Source organism: Aythya fuligula, chromosome 1 (assembly GCF_009819795.1).
Source record: "Aythya fuligula isolate bAytFul2 chromosome 1, bAytFul2.pri, whole genome shotgun sequence".
NCBI classification, from domain to species: Eukaryota; Metazoa; Chordata; class Aves; order Anseriformes; family Anatidae; genus Aythya; species Aythya fuligula.
The window spans coordinates 47052757-47076801 of NC_045559.1; the positions used below are offsets into that span (position 1 = coordinate 47052757).

The window sequence follows — 24045 nt, forward strand, 5'->3', positions numbered from 1 at the left end:
CTAAACTGAAATGACCTTTGGACATAACAAAAATGCCAAGAAGAAGCCATAGTAATTGGTGCACAAAGCTGATTATGTACGATTGGCCCAGTGATAAAGAAGACATTATGCACTTCGGATGTTTTGGCCTGCCTGCATCCAAGTCATCAGAGCTTCTTCTTTTTTATTATGATATTAAACAGTTGTGGTTCATAAAATACAGCCTTGGCCTCCTGCTACATTTATTAATGAAGAGGAGAGAGCCCCTCATCACGTGTTCCTGAACCAGGAGGGTTGCTGTGCGGAGGGTTTCACTCCGAACCCCACAGTGATTTTGTTTTCCTTCAACACTCTGACTGTGATCTTTAAACCGACAAGAGAAACCTGAACACAGCCCGCAGAGACTCAGCTGCGAGGCAGCTTGCCAGCGTCATTTCAGCCAAGGATTTATTCCTCCCCCCCCCCCAGCCCTGCTTTACACACATTGGTGACAGGCTTCCCAAACTTCAGCAGCGTGTCGATTCAACCTGTGCAGCAGATTGGGACTGTGGGGAGATCTGGGGTTGGAAAGGAGGGGAGGGAAATGGGGGTGAGGGTTTGGGGTCACTGTTTGAAAGAGATGCTCGCAGCAGCTCCCGTGCCCCCACACCCGATGTGCCATGGCGAGATGGGGGCAGAAGCACGTCACCTTTCTTCTGCCTTGCTCCCATCCCCAGCACTGCCTGGGTCCCCTCCAGGGCCTCGGGGACGGGTGGCCACAGTCCCTGGGTGCCTCCTCCCTGCCCTGCCCAGCTGCCTGAGACAGGAGGGCGAGGTGCAGGCGTCCCTCCTCCCGCCCTCTCTCCCTTCTCATCCCTTTACAATTCTTGCTCGGGATTTTCCCAAGCACAGGGAAGCCCTGAGGGTGGGGTTGCATTTTTTTTTTTTGTTTTGCTTTGTTTTGCTGTTTTAGATGTGCTAAGCTGCAAGGAGAGTGCCATGTGGCGGTGCACCTCCTTGACGGGTTGATGGGCACCAGGGATGTAGCTGTGCTAGGGTGGTGCGTGGTTGAGTGCGGCACAGCCTCAGGGTGTGTGGCAGAGCCCCAAAACACATCCCGCAGTCACTTCATTTTCCTTCCAGGCCTGGGCAGTGCAGCCGGGGCGGGCAGCCCATGCGAGAAGGCCTGCAACCCCCGGATGGGCAACCTGGCCCACGGGCGGGCGCTGCGGACGGAGACGGCCTGCGGGCGCCATGCCGCCGAGTCCTTCTGCGCCTACGCCGAGGACGCCGCGCGCCGCTGCCAGCCCCCTGCCTGCGGCCGCTGCAGCGGGGCCCACGCGGGGCTGGCGCATCCCCCCGCCGCCATGGCCGACTCCCCCTTCCGCCGGCCCCGCACGTGGTGGCAGGCGGCCGGGGACGCCCCGCAGGAGACCATCCGGCTGGACCTGGAGGCCGCCTTCTACTTCACGCACCTGATCCTGGTCTTCAAGTCGCCCCGGCCAGCGGCCATGGTGCTGGAGCGCTCGCAGGACTTCGGCAAGACCTGGAAGCCCTACAAGTATTTTGCTGCCAACTGCTCCGCAGCCTTTGGGCTGGAGGACGACGTGGCGAGGAAGGGAGCCCTGTGCACCTCCAGATACTCCAGCCCCTTCCCCTGCACCGGAGGAGAGGTGAGTCTGCCGGGACAGCCCTCTGCTCTGCTTGGGGCTTGTGTTGCTCATTTTGCTGCACTGGGCTCCCCTTTAAGCCCATTTATTTCACAAGGTGTGTTCCAGGTAATGTAGGCATCCTCCTGCCCCTCGCCTCTCTGGGTTCCTAGTCCCGCTGTTTTTCCCCCAAAGCTGCTCATCCCTCACCTGGTGAATGAGCATGGACACGGTGGGAGCTTGGGGACTGAGAAGGTCCAAAGATGTGGGAATTTACCAGCTTCACGCTTACTCCCAAGTGGAAATAATGTGGGAAAAAAATATAAGAGAAAAAATACACATGAAAAACAAGATATTTTCAGTAGCAGAGACTACAGGTAGTAAATGGTGCATCTGGAGGTGCTACAAGCAGAACCCTTCCCCATCCTGCCAGGAATTACTGGCAATGTCACACTGGACACCCAGCCTGGCCACTGCTCCATGGGGTCCCCACCTGGGCAGGGGTCCCCTGGGACCATCGCTGGCCGCCAGGCTGCTCCCTCTAGTGGCCTCATCCCACGGGCTGGGCTGAACGGCGAAGGAAAGCCTCACTCTGATGCATGCAGAGAGGAGCAAACCTAATTCATGAATCAGGGTGCCGGTTTTCCACTGATAAATGCTGTCATTGCATTTTTCCACTGATAATATGTTTTGAGGCGAAGGTCCTGTCCTTGCAGACCAGCATCCACATCTCAGAAGAATCCCCCATTCATGGCTTCCCACCCTACCCCCATCTTTTAGGGTCACCTTCGCCATGCTCGGAGCCCCTCTCTGCAGAAACACAGGGAGCTGCTCACCAGGTTGCATCTCAGCTGCATCTCAGGAAGCAGCCGACATCCTGCTCTAGGAGAAGCTCAGTAATGCCCTTGTCAGCTCAGAAAAAAAGATCTCTGGACATGCCAGACTGGCCCACTGTTGTTCCATTCGACTAGCAAAGGGCAGTAGCACACACTCATTTGGTGTGCAAGAGAAACATAAAATCATAGAATATGCTGAGTTGGAAGGGATCCACAAGAGAAAGTGATCTCTTCTCTTCTCCCTCCATCTTCCCATAGAAGTAATGTGTCAGCACCCAGAATGAGGGCTGTGTCTGGCAACAACCTGTGCAAATCCTGGCCTTGCAAATCCCTCTGCAGGTCGGTGCAGTGTGAGGGTACAGCAGGATTGGGGCTCTTGTATGTCGAAACCAGTGCCTATTTCAGGAAAGACAGAAATCTGGTATTGTTTGATGCGTCTGCGGTAGCCTGCTGCAAAACAGGCTGTGTACCGAGCTTGCTTCTGCAGGATCCCTTCTTCTGGCATTGCCTTAGTTTGTGTTATTGCAGAGAAGCTGTAAAAGTCAAGATCATTTAATTATTCCAGGGCTTAAACAAAAGTTGAGTCCAAGAGGCTGGAGCTTATAAGATTTTATTTACATGGCACACTTCAGTTCCCTGCACTTAAAAACCACTTCTGTTTACCTGCAAAGTAATAACAGCAACTTTCTGGTGACCAGATGGCAAGCGTGCATGCTTAGCAAATATCGCATTTAATTTATTACAGTGTGCTACATTCCAGCAATTACTCCTAACTGCCAATAGCAACATGTATCTCACCTAAAGAAACATCGGAGTTTTGTGTTCTGTTCGGAGTTATGCAGTGCTTTACTCCCACTTCTGGCTGTACCTAATTCCAGACATATGGAAACAGTAATTTCACTTGAAACAGTGGTTTTAAAGATGCAGTCATCTGAAATGTCCAAGGGTATTATTTAATTGCAGCTCAGTTTCCACAGTTTTCTTTAAAGCACAAACATAAATTCCATAAGTGCTACTGGATTTCTTTTTAAACTTTCGATAGCTTTTTAGTGCCATGTAACAGCTACAACCCATGATCCAGACTGCGTATCACACCATCTATATACCACTTTCTCCCACTTCAAACATATCAACACCACATGTGCATTTCCAGGCACGGAGTCAGGGCCTGCAGGATCTGGCAGCGTTTTGCGGGACGGAGGGGTTTCTGCTTGCTGCTGGCAGCTCAGGAACTGCTGCCCATTCCTTGGGATGAGTAATTTGCAAAGCTCAGGGTGGTCTCAAGAGGTGGCTGCTCACCCCTAAAGATCATCAGAGTTCAGCAGACCTGGGCTGGTGGTCCCTGCTTTTCACTGTCTGCAAGGTGCAGGCAGCCCAGGGAGGTGGCGGTGTCACTGTCCCTGGGGGAGTCCAAGGAAAGGTTGGACGTGGTGCTTAGGGACATGGTTTGGTGGGTGACACTGGTGGTAGGGTGACCAGATGATCTTGGAGGTCTCTTCCAACCTTTATGGTTCTATGATCCACATTTCTGGTGCCTGCAAGCCCCATTTCAGGGCAGCAGAGGCAGAAGCTTGTTGTATTCAGTGGGTCGTGGCCTCTTTTTATCAAGTCCTATGTGTTAATTTGGAGCAAACGTGTCTGCTTCATTTTTTACTGTGTGCTTCTTTAAGAAAAGAAAACTCAGACCTTTTGCATTTCTTCTGCCCTCCAAGGACTTGGCAGTTCCTTTCAGGAACCCGATGCCCTGGTTTTGGGTCTTAAAGGTTTTGTCAGTGGAATTAAGCACGTGCTTCCAGGTAAGCGTGTACTCAGAGCTCCTGTGGTTCCGCACGTACGGCCAGGCTGTCCCCTTCCCGCGTGGGCAGGAAGGAGGAGGAAACTCCACCACAGCCAGCCCGGCTTTCCAGCAAGCCTCAGGCACCTGCCAGGCAGAGGGGCCAGGCTTGCACAACTGTGAAAGGGAAAACAAACCCCTTCCCTGTCAGGGAATAATTTTGGATCAGCTGCATGCAAAGAGGTCACTGAAGACTCTCCCCATGCTCAGTTTAGTGAATTGTTTCACAGCAGGGGTTCGTTTAACCTAGGCAGGAACCTCTGAGTGCCAGCCTTACATTATCAGTGTTTTAAGAGAAAGGCTAAGACCAAGTTTTAGCCTGGATCTTACAAATGTGCCACAAACCCAGGGTATTTTTGTGGTTTTCCAGGGTGTAACTCTTCAGCCACATTACTGCAAGGGAAATCAAAACTGATTCACCAGCCAAATATAATCTGATCTAAGTAAACAAGATGCAGAAATAAACTCTTTCAGTGTTGTGCTCAGACAGGAATGCCGTTTTTATTAGCACGTGTAAAAGGCCATCTTCCCTCCCGTATTTTGGCTCATATTAATGTTTCTTCCTGTACAGGCTAATCTTAAAACTCTCCTGGACTAGGGATCCATGTTAAAGGCTCATCTAGAAGGGGCTCTTAGCAGATGTTGGTTCTGTAACTGTGCATGAGGGTGACTGTCCACTCTGCAATGCAATTATCTCATTCACTTTAAATTCCCATCTGTGGTCAATTCAGATTAGCTCGCCTGAGTGTCCCCATTTAGACAAGCTCCGGGATAAAAGGACCTACTGAAGCAGAGTCTCCTTGACAAGATTTTAGTAAATTAGTAACTTATTTGAGTGTTCATCTATTCAGAATACTGCTAATAAATCACTTTGAGACTTCAGCCATTGTTGCTATTTGCTATTAATAGGAGAGGCGTATTTGCAGTTTGACTGTTTTCCAGCAACAAACTCTAACACGCTGCTGACGTTTGAAACGTCTCATACCACTCTTTTACTGTGGGGCGTGCATGTGTGTGTCTTACTGAGCATTTTATTGATCTCATGTGCTTTCTGTAGCAGAGAAACCTTGCAGTGCCTCGCCTTGCACTGTTACTGCATGCAGCCTGCCTCTGTTCCCTAACGATTTGCACACCAGCCCTACTGGTTCTACCTGAAATTAACTCTGCACAGCAAAACTTAAGTTTTGTCCTGCTCCTCACAAGTTTGGCCCTGACAGACAGCGAGCAGTGTTAACACTTGGTGACACAAACAGGAGTTAAAGGTACTCGGTGGCTTGTATTTTGGTACCCTGATTTTGGGGTTGTAGGAACAATCTGCTGCAGCCCAGGAGCTTTTGCCCATTTTTTGCCTTTTAGGCCTAAATAAGCTTGTTTTCAAACTTATGATTGGCATTATTAACTGAAGGTAAATATACATTGCTCTGGTCCTGGCTGGTCCTGTTCAGTAGTGCATGGGACAGGTGAGGGCATAGTTGCAGAATTACATTTTCATACCTTGTCCCATCTCTACAAGTTGTAAAAGTACATTTTGAAGGAAAAAAAAAAATAATACAAATAATAATAAGCCTTTTTAACAGCATCTTCCTGATCATTTTGTCCTCTGGAAAATGCTCCTTACTGGGCTCTGTACAAAAGTGCTGCGTGTGAAGGAGCGCCTGTTTACCCAGGGAGTGATGGGGGTGATGGCCAGATGCAGCACAGCTCTTTGCATTGTGTCCATGAATTTTGTGAAATACAGGGGTCCTTATTTCATAAGTACAAAAATGAGGATTTCTAGGGAAAATATAAATGACACAAAGTAAATGAAGTCAGGGCAGAGTCAATGATATGATGTGGGAACCTAAAAATCCCACGCTTTGGTGGCTGATAGTTCAGTACAGGGCAGATTCAGGTAAAAATGGGAAACCTGAGCTTCATTTTCACTTGTGCCCGAGAGAACACAGTACAAGGACAGCTCCAAGCACATGCAGAGATGAACCTTTGGTACCCAGGGAATTTGACCACGAAAGGCACCTGCCCTCCAGGGTTTGGGCACCACCAGGGGCGAGTGACAGAACAGCTTTCCAGGCACCAACACCTACTTTTAAAGTTTTCCACATGTGGAGGACCAGGGATGATCCTGCCGGGTCTCTGGGCCAGGCTGGGACTACTGTGGCCTGCAGCTGTCCTGAAGCAGAGATGTGTCCCCTTGCTGGGCCTCCTGGGGAGCTCAGCACCGCTGGTGGACCAGGGACCAGGGCAAGAAGTTTGTCCCACCTGCCCAGCGATCCTCCGCTTGATTCCCCCTTTGCAGCCCACCCACAGTAAGGCCTCATTGTCTCCTTTTCTCCCTGGCTGTCCCAGGGTTTTTGGCACTTGGAGTTTGGCCCTCGGCTTGGCCAGCTATTGAAATGCAGCCACCTCTGGGATGGAGCATAGCCAGTGTTTAATAGTGCGTGCCGGCAGTCCCCTGTTTAAAACAGCAAGTTTCTAACTACTGCAGATCCGGGCTTCAAGATCAGCCTGCAGTTATGGCAAAAACATATTCCTAGGAGGGAGCTTGACCAGTCTGTGAAAAGGGATATATATTATATATTGTCAGCTGCCAGCAAGAGGAGGAGTGGGCTCCAGGGCTCCAGGAGACCCTTTCCAAACTTAGGTTCTCATGTAGGAAGTAAAGAGCACCATACCCACGTGAAACCAGAGGAATTTGGGTAGGGAGAATTTAATTCTCTAAATTGGCATCTGGCCTTGTTAGCAGGGTTATTGCTTCCCTTGAGAAAAGGGCCGCAGGATTTTAGCCATGAAGCTGGAGCCTCTCTTCCAGCACTGCAGCCCACTGCTTCGCTTCACTGCTCCTTGCTGGCATGAAGGGAAGACTGGATCACTTGTTCAGCTCCCAGCTACCTGGCTGTAAAGTGTGGCTGCCATATTTCTCTTTGGGCTTCCTGGACACAAATGGCCACATGAAAGGTGTGTAACCTGAAGCAGTGAATCGCCACATCCCACAAGTCTTGGATCAAAAGCTGATGGGGACTTAATCTGAGATGAATCGACGTGCACAACAGGTACTGGCATGAGGCTTCCAGCATTTACTGGCATTCAACATCCCACACAAGTGTCAAAGACCTCAAATTCTGCCTGGGCAACATTTCCAGGAAGAAAATAAGTTTACATCCAAAGCAAACTTACCAGAGACGCAAGCCATGGCTCTCCTCTCTATAACTGGTCTCTGCGCTGCATCCCCCATGTCCCGTTGCCATTGTCAAAATCTGTAGTGTAGGTTGAAAGGGGGATGCTGTTTCTCACGGCCTTTCTGACTGTGCATATTTGCATACAATTCAGACAGATGTTCTTCTTCCCCAAATTAACTATAGCTCCTGGGCGCTGAATGGCTTCCACTGCAATAATAAGCAGCCAGCTCTGCAGACACAAAGCCTTTTCTTTATAGACAAAAGGAGTTGAAAAATATTCATGAAATCGAGTTACACTTAGGCTGGAAGCAATCCTTTGGATCCCCAGCACTGTTGCAGGCATTCATTTCTCCAGGCTAACCTGCTGCCTTGCAGGCTTTTGCAGCAGAAGCTGTGAGGGGCTGTCCTGCGGCCCCGGGGAGCCAGCCAGCTGGACGAGCACATCCAGTTCTTTCTCTGCCTCCTCGGATGTAGCTCCAGGTTTTCTTGGTCTTCCATACCCAAACATTACTTCTGTGATCATCACCTGAATGAAGACCGGCGCGACCTCACAGGGTTTGCTTTTCATCTGATAAAACTGTGCACCAGGATCTTAAGGGGAAGCTAAGATGGTCCTTACCTGCCTGATGGTTGCCAGAGATGTAAAGGATGCTGGAGGAACACTGGGGCTCTTGCCCGGTTCTCCCTGTGCATTTTTCAGCCCCTCACCGTGTAGGTTGCCACGTAGGAGTAGGAGCTTTTTGCGCACAGCTTCTCACTTTTGAGAATGGCAGAGCAATGCCTTGAGTTTCCCAAAAGACAAACATTGCACTGGTATAAATTAACTTGTCAAGGCTCTCACAGGGGACAGTTATTTGAAATAGCTGGGTTTTCTTTTAGAAGTCTCTGTAAGATTGTGTAACTCTTGGATGGTGAGACAAGGGGTTATTTGCCTCGTTTTATGTGCTGTAAAAGATTGCAGAAGGGCTGTAGGCACAGGCCACATGTTCCTCTTTGTCAACGTGTATGAAATGTCCATAACTGCAGGAGTGCTGTTTCTCCAGCATCTCTAGGAGCTCAGTGGACTGCTGTTGGTGGCACGTGGCAGGGTGGTGCGGCCATCTCTTGGGGATGTGGACAGAGTGCTTCTCGCTGTGGCAGGTCCCCCAGTTTCTCTGACTGTTTGGTCTCACCCAGGTGATGCTGTGCTTGTGCAGGGGGTGGCCAGACCTTTCCCCAAGGAACAGAGAGGCTCCTTCTCCCTGCAGTCCACATGCTCCCACAGGCAGAAAAGCAAAGCTGTATGCTGGAGGAGCTGGTGGGTGCCACCGGCCTGGTTTAGGCTGATGAACTTCCCACATCATGTGAATTATTTACAGCACCTGCAAAGAGTCTTTTTTTAGCCTCAGGTCATTGCAATGAGCACAGCACAGCACAGATATGTGTGGGTTTCTTTTCTACTAGCTCTTTTGCTTGTTGTGGGGGTAATACACCAAATAATTGAGGGTACCAGCATTGGGGTCGTAATGGCCTTCCCAGGGAGAGGAGTCCACCAGGTCTGATTCTGTGAAGGACCAAGACTGTTTCTGTAAACCTTTTAAAAACTTACTGCTTTTAAGATATCTGTCAAATATGATTGAAGTTATCTGGTAGTTTCAACATTTTTTAGAGGGCACTGATCAGCAGCTGCATAGCTACACACACAGAGTAATGGCACAAAGCCTATTTCAGTAGGAGGCTAACCTAAAAGATACGAGAAGGCTTCAACTGCTCTGCAGACACAGCCCTCGCCTCTGGGAACAGCCATGGAAGGAACGTGGCAGATGTCTCAGGTTGTGGCAAGGGAGGTTTAGACTGGACATTAAGGCAAATTTCTTCAGCCATGAAGGAAAAAGTTGGAAAGGAACCACAGACCACTTCAGGCGGTGTCACTGCTTTGGCTTTTACAACCAAATAACAGTGTGGTGATGTTTTTAATGTTTGTTTATTACTTTTATTTCTGCTGTTTTACTTGTTTGTTGGCTTGTTTCCATGCTCGTTGACTCCCCCATCCACTTACCCGTTCTGCGTTATTTGCTGCTGCTGTTTATTGCTGTTTGCAAACCATCTCCTGATGCCTTCCAGGCTCGGGGTGATGAGTTTGGGTCGAGGCCTTTGGGAAGCGCAGAGCACAGGGACGGGGCGTGCACGCAGAGCTGTGTGTCCCTGCACCCTGCCTCCACAGGTGCCTGTTTCTCCTGTAGGTGTCTCTTAAACCTCAGGGGTGTTTCTGACCCGAAGAGCCCCCTTTATCGCTGCAGCCACGTGCATCTCAACAAAGGCCGGTGGCGGGTGGAGGCTCTGGTGGCCTGGGATGTGCCCGTGACTCATGTGGATGGCTTTGCCCTGGTTTTGTTGACTTCCTTGGGTCTCTGTGACTTCAGAGCCTATTTTGTTGTTCTCAGCATCATTCATTAGCATTTTCCTTCCCACTGTGGATATATATATAAAGATGCCCTTTCATTGCCTTTCGAGTGTAAACATAGTAGGGTACTTCTTGCAAAGGGACTTTTATGTATTTATAAATCAAGGTCATTGTGGTGCAAGCGGTTACTTGAGTGCAGCATGCTCGCAGCCACCGTTTTATTTATATTCAGGGCTACATTTTTGCATCTGGGGAATGGAAAGTAGCTAAGCCTTCTTGCGCCACTCGAGCAAAAAAACGTGAAATAATCAGCAGATCAAGAGCTGCTCATGACAGAGCTTCCCCGTGAGGAAATTGAAATGCTGTGAAAATTAATTAGGGGGAGTCAGTGTTTCTGTGTGCCCAAACCGCAGGCAGCCTGGCTGAAGAGCAGCACATTTCCAGCCCACAGCATGCATGGGGTGCTCCCAGCCATCCCATACAGCCCTGGCCATCCCACTGGGAGCCAAGCACCGCTGTGGGGCTGGCTGGGGTGCGACCCCCAGGACGTGGGGAGAGGGGCAGCGCCTGGCCGGGGCTGGCAGCAGGCTCCAGGCACCACGCTGTGGTGGCTGGCATCGGGACACATCACAGGGTCATGGCCTAATGCAGGGATTTCAGTCTGCATTTCCATTTTTTATTGAAAGCATTGCCTTTTCCTTGGACATTTTTCCTGGGGATGAGGATTCCTCAGCACCCTATCTGGCTGTGCAGAGACACTTCTCCCCCCACACAGATATCCTTGTGCAAGTCTTAAATCACACCTCTGTTGACATTGCTTCATGCAAACATCACATTTATGGACATGGGAGACAGCAGCACAATTCCACGTGGCTTCCAAGGAACATTACCCTGAAAATCACTTGGTATTTTGTTTCGAAGACAGATATTCATTTTGTTTCCCTCCTAGCTAGTGACATTTGCTTCTCAGATACAACCTATTGCTAGATACTTATTTTTAAATGGAAGCTGAGACAAAGATTTGATTCCTGGGAATGTGCTTAAGAAGAATCCCAAACGTCAAAAGATTTACAGTGAGCTCACAGCAATGGGGATGAAAATGCCTTTCTGATAGGATGTATAATGGCATGTTCAGCATAGAAGTGCTGTGAGTTTTCAATTTATCACTTCCTACTTGTTCTACAAAATAGAAATTTGTCGTAATGCACACACCAAACAGCTGCTGATGTAGAGATCCAGTCCTCCCACCTTTCACTATCATGTGCGGTGCTGACTGTCATGTGGGAGGAATCACACCATCTACCTAACATCATAACACTAATTTTTGGCATATTGTCAGTAAAGCACTTACATGGAGGCCAGCAAGCCAGAGCTCTGCTCACCGCGGGGTGCTTCCTGGTGAGGCTCATTGTGTGCAGAAAGCTAGATTTTGGTGCCATCGCTCCCTTTGCTGAGCAGGTGCATTTCCCTGTGCACGGTGGAGCGCTCTCCATCCCTCCAAGGCAGGGGCCTTGCACTATGAGAGCAGAAATGGCTTCATTTATCAAAAAGGATGTTCTGCACCTTGCTGAGCTATGCATCTTTGTGTAATCACGACAAAGCTCTCTTTGGCAGGAGCCTCGGGCACCACTTTTTACAGTGTTTTTGTGTTGCAAAGAGTAGCAGGCACAGTGGCTTTGAAGGCAGAGACACCCCGGCCAGGCAGCAGCCAAACCCCATGTGCAGGTGTACGTGGGGTTGGGGTGCTGGGCAGCGCAGGGGTGTGGACCCTCCACAGCGGCATGAGGGTGGTGTCACCCCAGTGATGTGCTGGGATTGCTCCAGAGACGGGCTGGGGTGAATCCGCAGGGTTAACAGCTGACCAGGGAAATCCTGCTGGGAAACACGTCCTTGACCTTATTGTGCAGCCTCTAGGGGCTGCAACTCAATCGGCTGGGACAGAGCAGAGAATCGTGATTTGTGTGGCGACTTACATGTTAGAATGACCGTTCTGTATCTTATTAAAACAGACCCACTGGCATTGGGTGGGGGAAGTGGGGGTGTTTACTGCGGTGGCAGGGCTGAGGCCAGGCTCCCCTTTTGCTCTGTGCTGCTCGCTGGAGCCCGGCTGGAGCGGTGCAGGGCAGCAGCTGGGAGACCGCTCTTTGCAGCCCCTGGGGACTGCAGATAGGGCTCATGTTTAGCATCACTGTTTTCAAGCAGCCATAAAAAGACATGTTTGTAACAATTTAGGGCCTGAGCTGAAATACTGGCTTCATGGAGATCAGTGGTGTGACTCCCCCTGAATTCCTCACCAGCATGATTTAACTTCCTCAGTGCGAAGGCACTCAGGATTATTGATTTCTATCCGCATTGCCTTTACTGGGGTTACACGCATCAGTCACATGCATTAAAATGGGACTGATAAACAAGTCAAACTGAAAATAATCAGAAGAAAGTCTGTAGCTGCATATAGCATAAATTGTTCCAGTTTTTGTATTTCCTTCACCACTCCCATCTGAGTCAGGACAAACAAAGACTTCTCTGAGATGCATTTTATGCTAGGAACCCAAAATGCTAGATTTTACAGAAAATTCTCAGCCAGGCATTTTCCATCATCTCCACTAAAAAGGCATCAATGTCTCCAGTGTGGATGTTTTCCAGGGAATTTTCTTTCCATGCCTGAAAACATCTTGTGTTCACAAAGCCACTAGTGAGTAAGTGCAATCAGAAAGACACTGATGTAGTTTGGGTAAATAACTTGCCCTGGGGAGAGGCACAGAGCCTGATCGCTCGGATCATCTGGGTTTCTGTTCATACTGGCTCCATATATATTTTAGGAAAGCAGGAAAAATGCCTATGCTCCTGAAAGAGAGGAAAGAAGACAGCTTTTGAAATGTGTTGCTATTCGGTAATGCCCCTCATCAGACTCACTGCTGCCGCACAAGGGGCACCGCTACCCAGCCTTTCAGGTGGATTCAAGCCGCTGCTGGAAGCAGAGCCTCAGCCCACGAGGCTGTGTCACACTCAAACCATTGCCAAGAGCCTCATTTAACTGGTGCTGGCAAATATTGTGATTCATCACGCCTTCAGGAGCTAGTTAGCGGAGGGGTATTTAACCATTTAAAAAGTGCAAGCCATAAATTAGAAGTTCTGGTGACTAATACATGTGTCATAAATGTGTCATTTCGTGTGAACGGCAGCTGTGCGGGTCCCACGCTGGTTCTGTGTCACACTGCAGGCAGCCGGCCCAACAAGTTTAAAATAAACCTCTTAACGAAAATTAGTTATTTTTATCTAGTGCTCTTGATTTTCAGTTTGAGACAATATTTACCTATTCAATCAGACTGAAGTTAAACTAAAGACTGACTGATAAGTATTTGTTTAAGCCTCTGGAACTCCCAACTTTTCATTCTTTCTTATCTCGGTTTCCTCGACTATCAGCTCGCTGTCACTAATTGCCACACCGAGTCACTTCTCCACTAGGAAGTGGCCCGGGACTGACAGGAGCCAAATATTTGGAAATCCAAGCTTTGTTTGTTAAAAAATAAGCGTGGAGGGAAGGAGAGATGTCGGTGAGGACTCCCCCGCCCGATGACCACCCACAGGGCTGCCGGTCAGCCGCGGTGTGTTAATGGCCAAATTTAAGTTGGTGACACCACAGGGACCAGACTGGGTGCACCTAGAGACACGAGGGGGACAGGGACACGTGTCCCGGGGACGGTCCCACACCGCTGACACCTCCTTTCTGTGCAGGTGATATACCGAGCCCTCTCGCCGCCCCTCGCCGCCCAGGACCCCTACAGTGCGGAAGCCCAGGCGCAGCTGAAGGTGACCAACCTGCGCGTGCGGCTGCTGGAGCGGCAGAGCTGCCCCTGCCTCCTGCCGGCCCCGCAGGCCCCACCGGCCCCACACTACGCCGTCTACGACTTCATTGTGAAGGGCAGCTGCTTCTGCAATGGCCACGCCGACCGCTGCGTCCCCGTCAGCGGGTTCCGGCCTGTCAAGGCGGCCGGCGTTTTCCAAGTGGTACGTACACGTGCTCGGCAGTGGCTCCTTAAAATGTTAACGTTTCTGGCTCCCTTGTCAGCCTGGATGCTAACTAGTGATAGCACAATATCTGATACAATAAATGAAGGGCATTTTGACGACCGAGGGGGAGCAGAGCTTGCCGTTGCTTCTGGAGCATCCTCAGAGACGGGGTTGGGTCCTGAGCTGAGGGGCGGGAGGGCTGGCTCTCACTCCCAGGCTTTCCATTGCACTTTGCAATACCAGCTCTGAGTAAAAACCTTGTTACCTGGTTTCCAGGGGACTCCCTTCACAGGAGCTCAGAGCTGAAATCCCTTGGGACCAACCAAGACACAAAGCCCAGACGTGGCAGGCCAATGCCAATGCCTTCCCGAGCAGCGGCGTGCCTGCGTCCTGCCAGCCCGGGGACACCCCAATGCGCTGTGTCCTTTCTTCCCTTCTTGGCCAGCCCTAAAGGGACTGGCTGTGCTGGCAGAGGAGCTGTAGGGAAAGCCAGGGCCATTAAATATATTGCACTGAACAATGTGAAAAAGGGGAAGATCATAAAAATGTAAGCCAATTACTTGAGGTAAGGAGGTCTGGCATCTCTCCAGCTCTTCGGGGAACTCTCATTTGAGTTAAATTATGGTCTCAAACATGAAGCAGACATCATGTTTCCCTTCTAATAGAGCTGGTCTTGCAACATCTTGAAAATATACAAATTTGAAAGCATGCAGCGCTATGATTGATAAGCCTGTTTCAAGTAGCGCTGCTCTGGTTTTCCCAGATGTTCCCTGAGTGAAAGCCTTTGAAAGGAGCTGTTTACTTGGGATTATTTCAGTGTGATACAATTGCACGGGAGTGTGCCCCTGAGCACCGCTGAGAGTTACAGCAGAGACTGCAGCCAAATACGCTTCCAGTACAGCTACAGCCCATGGAAATCACAGTGCACAGGTAGCAGGCGGTGCTGTGGGAAGGAGCCGCTGCCAGAATCGCGCTGAAAAACAAAGCAAGAAATAGCAGCAAGCCCTTGCACCAGCCCCAGGGGACTGGGAAAGTAAACTCCAGTTATAAATGTGGCAAGAGTCCCAACAGTGACGTGTGTGCAGTCAGGCTGACTCATTCTGCGGTGCCTCAGAGCTTACTCTGCATGGCCCACAGGGCACGGGGCAGCCTAAGGGTGACCTAGCCCCATGCTTTGCAGCAGGGGCTCTGCTGGAGGGTCGGGGTGTGCAGAGGTGTCTCCTCGAGTGCTGAGGTGTTTCCTCTCCCGTTGCCCCTTTTTATACCATAAGACCAGGACGCCTGAGGCCAAGCCCCAGCTGTGCCAGCGGCTGGCCAGCACGTTGCTCTGAGGTGGGAGCAGGGAGTTGTGTCGTGTCCAAGATGGCAGCAAGACATGTTCACGCATGTGTGTGAGCAGAAAGACTGCAGGATCCGCAGCTGCTTAGCTAGAAGAAGTCAAATTTCTGAAAAGAGAGGAAGATTTCAGTTTTTGTGCATTTCACCTGAAAAAGCCAGTCACATAAGTGACAGTTCTGAAGAATTATAGTCAGTCGTTCAGGCATGAGATGTCTTCTGTATGTAACTGTATCTACGTGGGGTTTTAGCAGAACCTTCACTGTAAAACCAGGGACAGCAAAAGCTGGGAAACACATTACCGTTTCCTGATGTGAATACAAAATCTGGCTCGGTTCTTGTGCTTGTGCTTCAGAACACTCCTGAAGGACATCCCCTAAATTAGACAAACAGCATCACATTTCATGAGAGTTTATGATTCCTCTTATTCTCCAAAAAAAAAAAAAAAAAAAACTTTTCCCAAAAAAAGTATGCACAAGTTTTCTCAACCCCCCACTTGTTTTCAGCCTAGAGGCAAAATCCTATCTGCAGGCTTGTTTTCAGAGCCTGCTTGGCCAGCAGAAGAACCGGACGCGGTGTATTTGTGTTTCTGCTGGGCTGTAAGCCGCCGCATCCTGGTAGCACTAGGCATGGCTGCCAGGTCTCCTGAACCCTGAAGCATTTTGGCCACCTGCCCCGGCAGTGAGGGTGATAGAGTCTGACAAAGCCATGCGGGAATGCAGGGACACTGCTGGCTGCTGCCTGGGTGAGTTTAGGGCCAGGGTGCCCCGCTCAGCTCGAGACCTCGTCCCGGCCCACTGCTGCAGCATTCCTCCCATCGTATGAATTTTTCCTCGGTGGCTGGGCCATCGTGTGCTGGGAATCTGACAGTTCTGAAGAAAAAATGTTCTGAATGGCTGAAGGGAGGCTAAAAGTCTGGCTTGGCCATGAGATAATACTGACCTAGGACATCCTTGGGTGCGGGGGCAGATGCGAATAGGGTGGCTCTGTGAATGAAGAACAGCTCGTTTCACCCCAGCAGAAGCAGGTCCAGCTCTGTCCACCAGGACGGGATAGGCTCCTCTGGGACCCCTGTGAGTCAGGTCAGAGAAAAAGTGGGCATTACAGACTCCAGACAGTTGCTGTAAGAAAAAAAACTATTTCACGTCAAGGCTACTCTGCCTTTTCTTTCTCACTCCTCCCACATCATTTATTCAAAGGGTCACTACCCAAACCTTGCCAACATCTGCCCAATGCATGACAAGAAAAAAAAGTGCATGAACAAACACACCTCACACCGTACCACGCAATGTAGTTGGATTAGCGTGTGAGCACGATTGCATGGTGAAACAGCAGTGCGAGTAGAGAAATGGATTCACAGACACAGGAGATCCCCCCAGTGTTCAGCGGCCAATGAAAGACTGGGTTTGGGGCTGGTCCATCCAGCTCAGGAGCTGTGCACTGAGTTATTTCAGTGCCTACTTGGCCCTTTACCGGCTAAAGCACACCAATGGCTTGCTTGCAACTCCAGCAAGGGTCGCAAAGGAGATCAGCTTGGAGACAGGCAGGATCTTGCAGTGTAGCATTCTGTAGTGTGGAAACCAAGAGCAGAAGTCCCTCACCTTGGCTTCACAGTTCAGTCTCAAGGTGAGGGCAGGGCTTCATCTGCCTCAGAGACTCCCTGGCCCTCCCTGACCGCAAAGCCCTGCAGCACCCAGGTGGTTCTCATGGTTGGGCTGAGCTGTCGGTCTCAGAGGGCTGTGCCCTTGCTGGGGCCACCTGCTTTTACCCCTTTCACCTGCTTTTACACAATACTGTATGCATCTTTGATCTGAAGAGAGGAAATGGGAAATGACAACCTAGGGAAGAAGAAGCTTCAACATGCTTAAGGAGTGCCCAAAGAAGTTTGGTGTGGTGCTGCTACCGTACCAAGCTGGTACTGTTGCAAATGTGCTTAGACACTTCTTTAGTAGTCCAAGGCTGCAAGAGCCCTGCCGCATAGCTGGGCAGTGGGAATATCCCTCTCCCTTCCCACGTGGCCAGCCCAGTGGCTGCTGTAAATTGTTGTCATGTTACTGACATCAAAAGATGCTGAAGGTCTTCCCCAGAGCCCCTGACAGAAGCCTATTGTACAAGGAATAATAATAAAATTAAAAAAAAAAAAAAGACAGCCCCCACACCCTGAACAACAAACTTTGTATTCTTTCACAAGAGCGAGATGGGATATGAGAATTTTCTCATGCATAAATTTGGTTGTCTGGTGCTCAGGCAGACAATACCTTCCTGCGGGCGGGCAGCAGCCAGTAGGCAGTTTCTAAAACTGGCACAGTGGCTTGAGTGCAACACGGTTTAAAAGCCATTGTTAGGGACTCGGCATGAATGGCACGGTTTTCCTCTAGGCTAATATCGTGCCCGTTCTCCAAGAAAGTAAAAAATGATAATTACAATACATTTTTAACAGTTCCAAGAAAGCAAGTCTATTAAAAACTGTTGCCCCTCCCAGCTATTTAGCCTATTTAGACAATCAGGCCTTTGGGACGTTAATTTGTCTTTAGTGTGTGTCTGCTGGGCTCTCTGCAAGGCGTGAGTTCCCGTGATACGAATGCATCCATAACAGGTGACTCGGTGCGTTTTATCCTCAGCACAGCATCTCTTTCGCCCTGTGCAACATTTTGGAAGGCGATAAATAGGGGGGGAGGCGTTTTATAAGATTCGACCAAAAAGCCCGTGTATTTGCAGTGTGAAAGGAAGCGCTGGAAGGTAATAATTCAGCAACAAAAGGCTATGGAAGGAAGCATGCCCTAGCAACTGTCTTTGTATATAGAAATCAGCCGCTCGTTTATCTTACAGAAGTCAACTTTTGTAACACTGTTTGCATTGTGCCCTCTAATGAGTGACGCTGCGACTGGGCTGTCAGGCTAAGAAGGGAAGCAGTGTGAAAGCCAACGGGGATGTAAAGACCCCATGACAAAATGAAAAATGGTATGAAAAGGATTTTCTGCTTAAATGAGTCAAGAGCCGTGTGAATGCTTAGAGCGGTGAGACGCACTGGGAATTGTGTTTGTGTACTTAGCAGTGCTCCGTAATGACCCCAAATGGGTACGCCCTACAGCTACATGTAAATCGAGGTGAGTGAAAAGGGGGAAAAATCTGCTCTTTCCACGTCAGCCCGTGTGGCTCACACCCTGCCTTTCCGAGAGATGCTGAGATGCCAGAGAAGTGCCCCAGGCCAGCACCACTCTGCCAGGCTGCTTTCTCAGCCCTGGCTCAGGGATGCTCAGGGCACCTCACCTGGCATCAGGAGCTCACACACCTCTTACCAGCGTGAATTTTCACCCGGTGCAAACAGCCTCTTGGCCACTTTTCACCTGCTGCCATTTCTCTTTTCCTTCTGCTGCCTCTTCTCCTTTCTTTTGTCCTTAGCCATCACAGTATTGCTTGAAAACTCAAAAAAATACCTGTCTGCCCATGGGTTACAAGAAAAGGCTTGCTAATATGCAGCTCTTTTGTTGTTTCCGATGCATAAAAACCTTTTCTGTCATGCTGGAATTATGTAGAAGAAAAAAGAGATATTTTTTTTCAATGGGATAAAGCTAGGATGGAGAGGGTTTTAAAGCAGAGCTGTTTTGGGGGTAATCATTATAATGCTATTGAAAGAGAATAAATACATCAGCCCGAGGCAAGGTTTTTGAAGTACTTAGGTCTGACTTTCATTACATTTCTGGAAAAAAAGGAATAGGGAAAAAAGGTATTAACTAAACTGTGTCTGTGAGAAACAGGTTCTTAGAGAGCCCGCTTCCCTCCCCTCCCCTCCGCACCTCCCGGGGTCCTTCACAGAGCCCCCAGCTCGCCCTGAGTGGCTCTCCGGTTACTTTTCAAGCTTTTCACCGATGCCACTCATTTCCCTCCCCCACGTGCATTACAAGCCATCGTTACAAGGTGCATCACGCCCTGCTCAGCCCTGCTGGCTCTCTCAGGGCCAGCTGCCTCGGCTTGCACCACCTCAGAGCCCATAAAACTGCCCTTGCAGCGGCAGGATGAAGCACCCCTCCACAGACTGTTGGTCTTTTTTTAATTATTATTTTTTACATTTGCACATTCTCTCCCATGCCTCTCTTGCTTTGGCCTCACGCTCACCAGAGCACCAAGGGACCACCTGAGTTTGACAGCAGCAACCTCTGGCAGCCTCAGGAGCCTTCCCCTCCTCATCACGCATGTCCCGGCTCCGGTGGGTGCCTCTGCCCAAGCAGCAGGGCACGCTGGTGAGGATTTGTCTGGCCACAGATGTGCTTCAGGCTACCATGGTCAGGGTAGCACTAACCACAGGCAATACTGTTTTAGCAGATTTCTGTTTCCATGCAGCTAGATGTTTTTGAAGTGTGTGTGAAGTAGCTTGTAATGTTGGTTTGGGCTTTACCTGGAGCAGGTGTAAGAGTGAGAAGTTTTTTGGGGGAGGAGTGTAAATTCAGGGCAGTGAGGGTTTGAAGAAGGATGTTCAGAAGTGGTAGCAAAAAATGAAAATGTGAAAGCACGAGACACGCTTTGAGAGTTAAATATTCCATCGGCAAATAAGTTTTGTTTCCTTTCTCTATTTGCTTCTCATTCTTTTCACACGTTATCACACATTTAAGCATATAGGTGACCTCACTTGCATAAGCCAGACAGACCAATGGATATCTGCAGTGAGGCCAAAATAGCACAGAAAGCAGCGTTATCTTAGCATTTGCCACTTTAGCTGAGACACTTTTGCATTCTGTCAAATTCTGTCTGTATCTGTGCGTTGCTTACACCGTCTGGTCACTGTGCTGCATTTTACTTGTCCCCGCTTCAGTGATCCAGATATTTTAATAAGGCAGGAAAGGACCACTTGAAAGGTTTTCAGGAGGTTTCACTATTTGCCTTGCTGCTGAAAAGCCTTTCAAGGACTTTCAAGGCCAGTTTTGGAGTGTTATCTGCACTGGTTATTTCTGACCCCCCTGCAATGGGAGCTGAAATCTGTTCATGAAAATAAAGCAGCCACAAAGTCATCATTAGCCAAGAGCACGTGTGGTGTGCATGCGTGTGCGCCTACGCAGCGAGCAGGGGTTGTTCACTGGGTGCTCCAGGTCCCCTGCTCTGCCCTTAGGGTTCTGCAGCAGCAGGAGAAGCGGAGCCCTTTGCTAAATCCCCCTGGCCGTGGCTTTCCCCGCAGCTGGTGAAGGAAGGGGCAGCGGGTGGCGAGGCACCGGGCAGCAGAGGGGCTCTGAGTGAAACTGCACCGAGAAGCAAACCTCTGCTGGGGGCAGGTCGGGGTTCGGCAGGCTGGGAGCACTGACTGCCCCGGGCTCAGTGCCGTCACGTCTGGGGGCTGCCGGCTCCTGCCCTCTGGCTGCATCCTGTTTTCTTTGCCTTTGCCAGCAGTGTGATGAATGCCAGCGGCTGACCGGGCAGCTGGCACCCGGCTTGCTACGCTGGCTTTTCGTCTCTAATTACCCCCTTGCGCTGTGCTCTCTAGCTGGTCAGTTCCCTGTCTGTCGTGAAGGTATCTGAGTATAGTCCCTCGACATCTTTGTGCTGTCTCCAGTTCTTCCCTTGCAAGGCAAGGACAAGTAGGTATCTATGTTCCTGGGGGGTTCATTTCTTTTTTCTTGTGCTCGCTGGTGTTGGCACTTGGCATTGAGATGGTGAGCGCTGCTGCTGCAGCATGGCATAGATGTCTCACTGTCTGGGAGGGAGAAAAAGAGAAAGGTTTGACAGTATTTCCCAAGGACGCTTTGGACCTTGGCTGCCTTTAATCTCTCCTGGAAATCCATACTGCAGCTGGAAACTCTGCTGGTGATCCTTTTAGATCTCAACAAGGAAAAAGGATTACATGATAGTATGACATGCAAACCCACAAGTACCAGTCTAGCTGAACGTGTAACTGCAGAACTGCCTCTGGGCGCCAGGACAGGCTCTGTGCTCGCCCCGTCCTGGTGTCCAGGGACGCGCCGGGTGCTGCTGTGGGTGATCTGACCTCGCTCTGTTTCCCCCCCAGGTCCACGGGAAGTGCATGTGCAAGCACAACACGGCGGGGCCGCACTGCCAGCTCTGTGCCCCGCTCTACAACGACCGCCCTTGGCAGGCTGCTGACGGCAAAACCGGAGCCCCCAGGGAGTGCCAGTGTAAGTGCCCGGCCAGGAGTGGCGTCCCTGAGCTTCTGCGGGAGCCAATTGCTTCCCCCTGTGCTTCCTTATGTGTTTCCCAGAGAGCAGATGAGAAGGGGCAGGGGGAGAGCCCATGCCACCATGCATTTGTGGGGTGGGTGCCCATGGGGAGCCAGCGTTGTGTCAGGCACATTTTGGGGAGGTACGGCCTCCTGGTGCTGGGCTGCAGTCCCACCTCGCTGCGGTTCCCCAGGGCAGTGGCAGCGCAGCCCTTACTTCCACCGGCAGCATCTGGTGCCGGGGGTTGCAATATGTCCCACCCAGACTCCAACAGGTTCCTAGGCCAGAGCTGCCATTCCAAAACCTGGTTCAGGTTTTTGCCTCTCTCTTCCACAAACCAACACCCCTCACTGCCTTAACAAGCCTTGCTGTTCCCTTTGGCTTCGTCCCAGCGTGCAAGTGTAACGGGCATGCCGACACCTGCCACTTTGACATGGATGCCTGGCTGGCATCGGGCAACCGCAGCGGCGGCGTCTGCGACAACTGTCAGCACAACACGGCAGGGCAGCACTGCCAGCGCTGCAAGCCGGGCTTCTACCGGGACCTGCGAAAGCCCTTCTCCGCCCCCGACGCCTGCAAACGTAAGTCAGCAACCTCTCGGCAGTGAATTGCTCCCGCTGAGTAGGGTGTCAGAGGAAAGGTGAGATCCTTCTGCTCCCGCTTGGAGCAGCCTTCTTGTTTTCATGAGGGATGGGGAGCTCTCAGGATCTGAATTCCTTTTTGATGATGTCCGCAAAAAGCAACGGAGAAGTTTGCAGGACAAAAGTCTGCAGATGCTATTGACAAATCTCTCCAGAGGATCCCTGTAGCTTGGGGGTGCAGGGAAGAAAGATGATTCATTGGCTCTCCTGCTAATTTTGGAGAGCAAGAGCTGCATCATGTTTGCATGCCTCCTTGTTCGGTGGTGCCGCGACCCCAGACGCGGGGTGCAGCTGGCGAGTAGCATCGCCCACGCAGCAGCAGGTGGGTATGGGGGGGACATGGGAACACAGGCAAAGGGGTGTTGCAGGAGGAATCACATCTTCATTACTTGTGTAAATAATTATTTCACTGCTGTATTATGTACACAAATTCAGTTTTTGGACAGTGAATGTCATCACTTTTTCAAGTCTCTTTACCTACTTGTGTACACTGAAGTCCCACATCTCTTTATCTGAAACATCAGCAACTTTCCCTCAGCAATTATTGTCAGAACTTAATCAAAGTATTTTTATTTTGGAATCTCATTAGTAAAAAACACATTTAAATCTTACACTTACACTCAAAGCTTGAGGGATTTTGTCAAGTACATCTACATTTTTTTTTTTTTTTTTTTTTTTTGACAAATTACAGAGCATAAAGTACTCAAGCATTTCAGGGAGACAACTTTCCCCAGCACAAACTGCTTCCATGAAAATGCAGGGAATATCTGCATGCTGTCCCTTCAAAGATCATATTGCTACAAACACACAGATCATTTCTCCCTGGGCTTCTGAACCCCTCACAGATGTTCTCCTCCCTAAGACCCTTTGCAGTTTCCCTCCTGGGCTCCCACTGGCTGATTTAGGGCTGCCAGGAGGGTCCTGCTGCAGCCACCCTGGTGCATGCCAGGTGCTGCCCGCGAGCCCTCTCACTCCTTGGGCTGCCCTGGCCAGGCTGTGGTGTTTTTTTCTCCCACCACAAAGTTTTCCAAGCCCTACAGCAGGTTAGGGCTATGTACCGTAGCTCCAGCTGAACAGCGAATGACTAATGACTGTTAAATTAAATTATATGACTGATTACAGCCCTCAGCTGGAACATTTCCAAGGACCGTGCCGTGGTTTGCAATAACAAGGGACAAGGGAGATGCCCAGTTATTCTTTCAGGGAAGGCCACAGCGTTGCTTACTTGCTTCTGGCTCAAACCCCTGTTATTGCTCAACTGCGGAGCCGTGATGAAAATTTTAAAATACCAAGGTCAAAGTAAATAAAGGAGTTGTTAAGCCATAATCTCTAAGGATACTTTAAAGATTCTTGTAGGCGAAGAGCATATATAATATTTGCTCAGGAGTAGGTGTGTACCAGATAGAACAAGACGTTCTGCTGTTTAAAAGAGCAATCTGATGACTCTTTCCCCCTGCCATACCTATCGGTCCTTTTCTTTATGTCCCCCATGAATTTTTAAGCCTCAGCTACAGTATGATTACAGACAATAAATCAGCCTTTATAGCTGCTGAGTTTATTTTTGCTTTTAAACTGTAGGTTTTTGAGGGTAAATATTTGTCATTTCCAAAGGCAAGCTGTCAGCTCAAGAAACCACACCAGTACCAGCAGTCGGGGGGTGAAATACACCCTTCAGGAATCCCTCTCACCGCCTCTCAGTCCCCGTTGGGGAGCAGGGATGGGCAGCTTTCCGTTTATATGGGCGTGGAGGTCTCGTGCCACATGCAACCATGTATTGCAGTGGGGAAAAGTGCCATCTTAATGCTGCTGCTGCTGAGGAATGGAAAGGAAGGCAACCAGGTGGAGCTTGTGGCAGGTTTTCCCTAGTCCCAGCCCAGCGGTGCCCAGCCCGGAGGGGTGCCAGCAGTGTGCATGTGGGCGCTGTCCCCAAACCTCGTGCTGGCACCCGTGCTCTGTGCCCGTGCATCCTCTCAGTGTCTTCAGGACCAAAAAGCCGTAGCTCCCAGCAGCCCACAAACAGCGGGTGCATTTTCCATAAGGACTGCATTTTTCATAAGGACT

The 24045-nt window shown here is 50.1% G+C and overlaps 1 protein-coding gene across 1 annotated transcript in view; it reads left to right on the forward strand.

The window, feature by feature from the left end:
• The first annotated feature begins 1117 nt into the window (after positions 1-1117).
• NTN4 (netrin 4) overlaps positions 1118-24045 on the forward strand; it is a 32584-nt gene continuing 9656 nt past the window's right edge. The window contains exons 1-4 of the mRNA XM_032207740.1: positions 1118-1631; positions 13569-13841; positions 21175-21301; positions 21736-21924. Of these exons, the coding sequence (XP_032063631.1) occupies positions 1158-1631; positions 13569-13841; positions 21175-21301; positions 21736-21924 (1063 nt within the window). The 5' untranslated portion in view covers positions 1118-1157. The remainder of the gene's footprint in view (positions 1632-13568; positions 13842-21174; positions 21302-21735; positions 21925-24045) is intronic.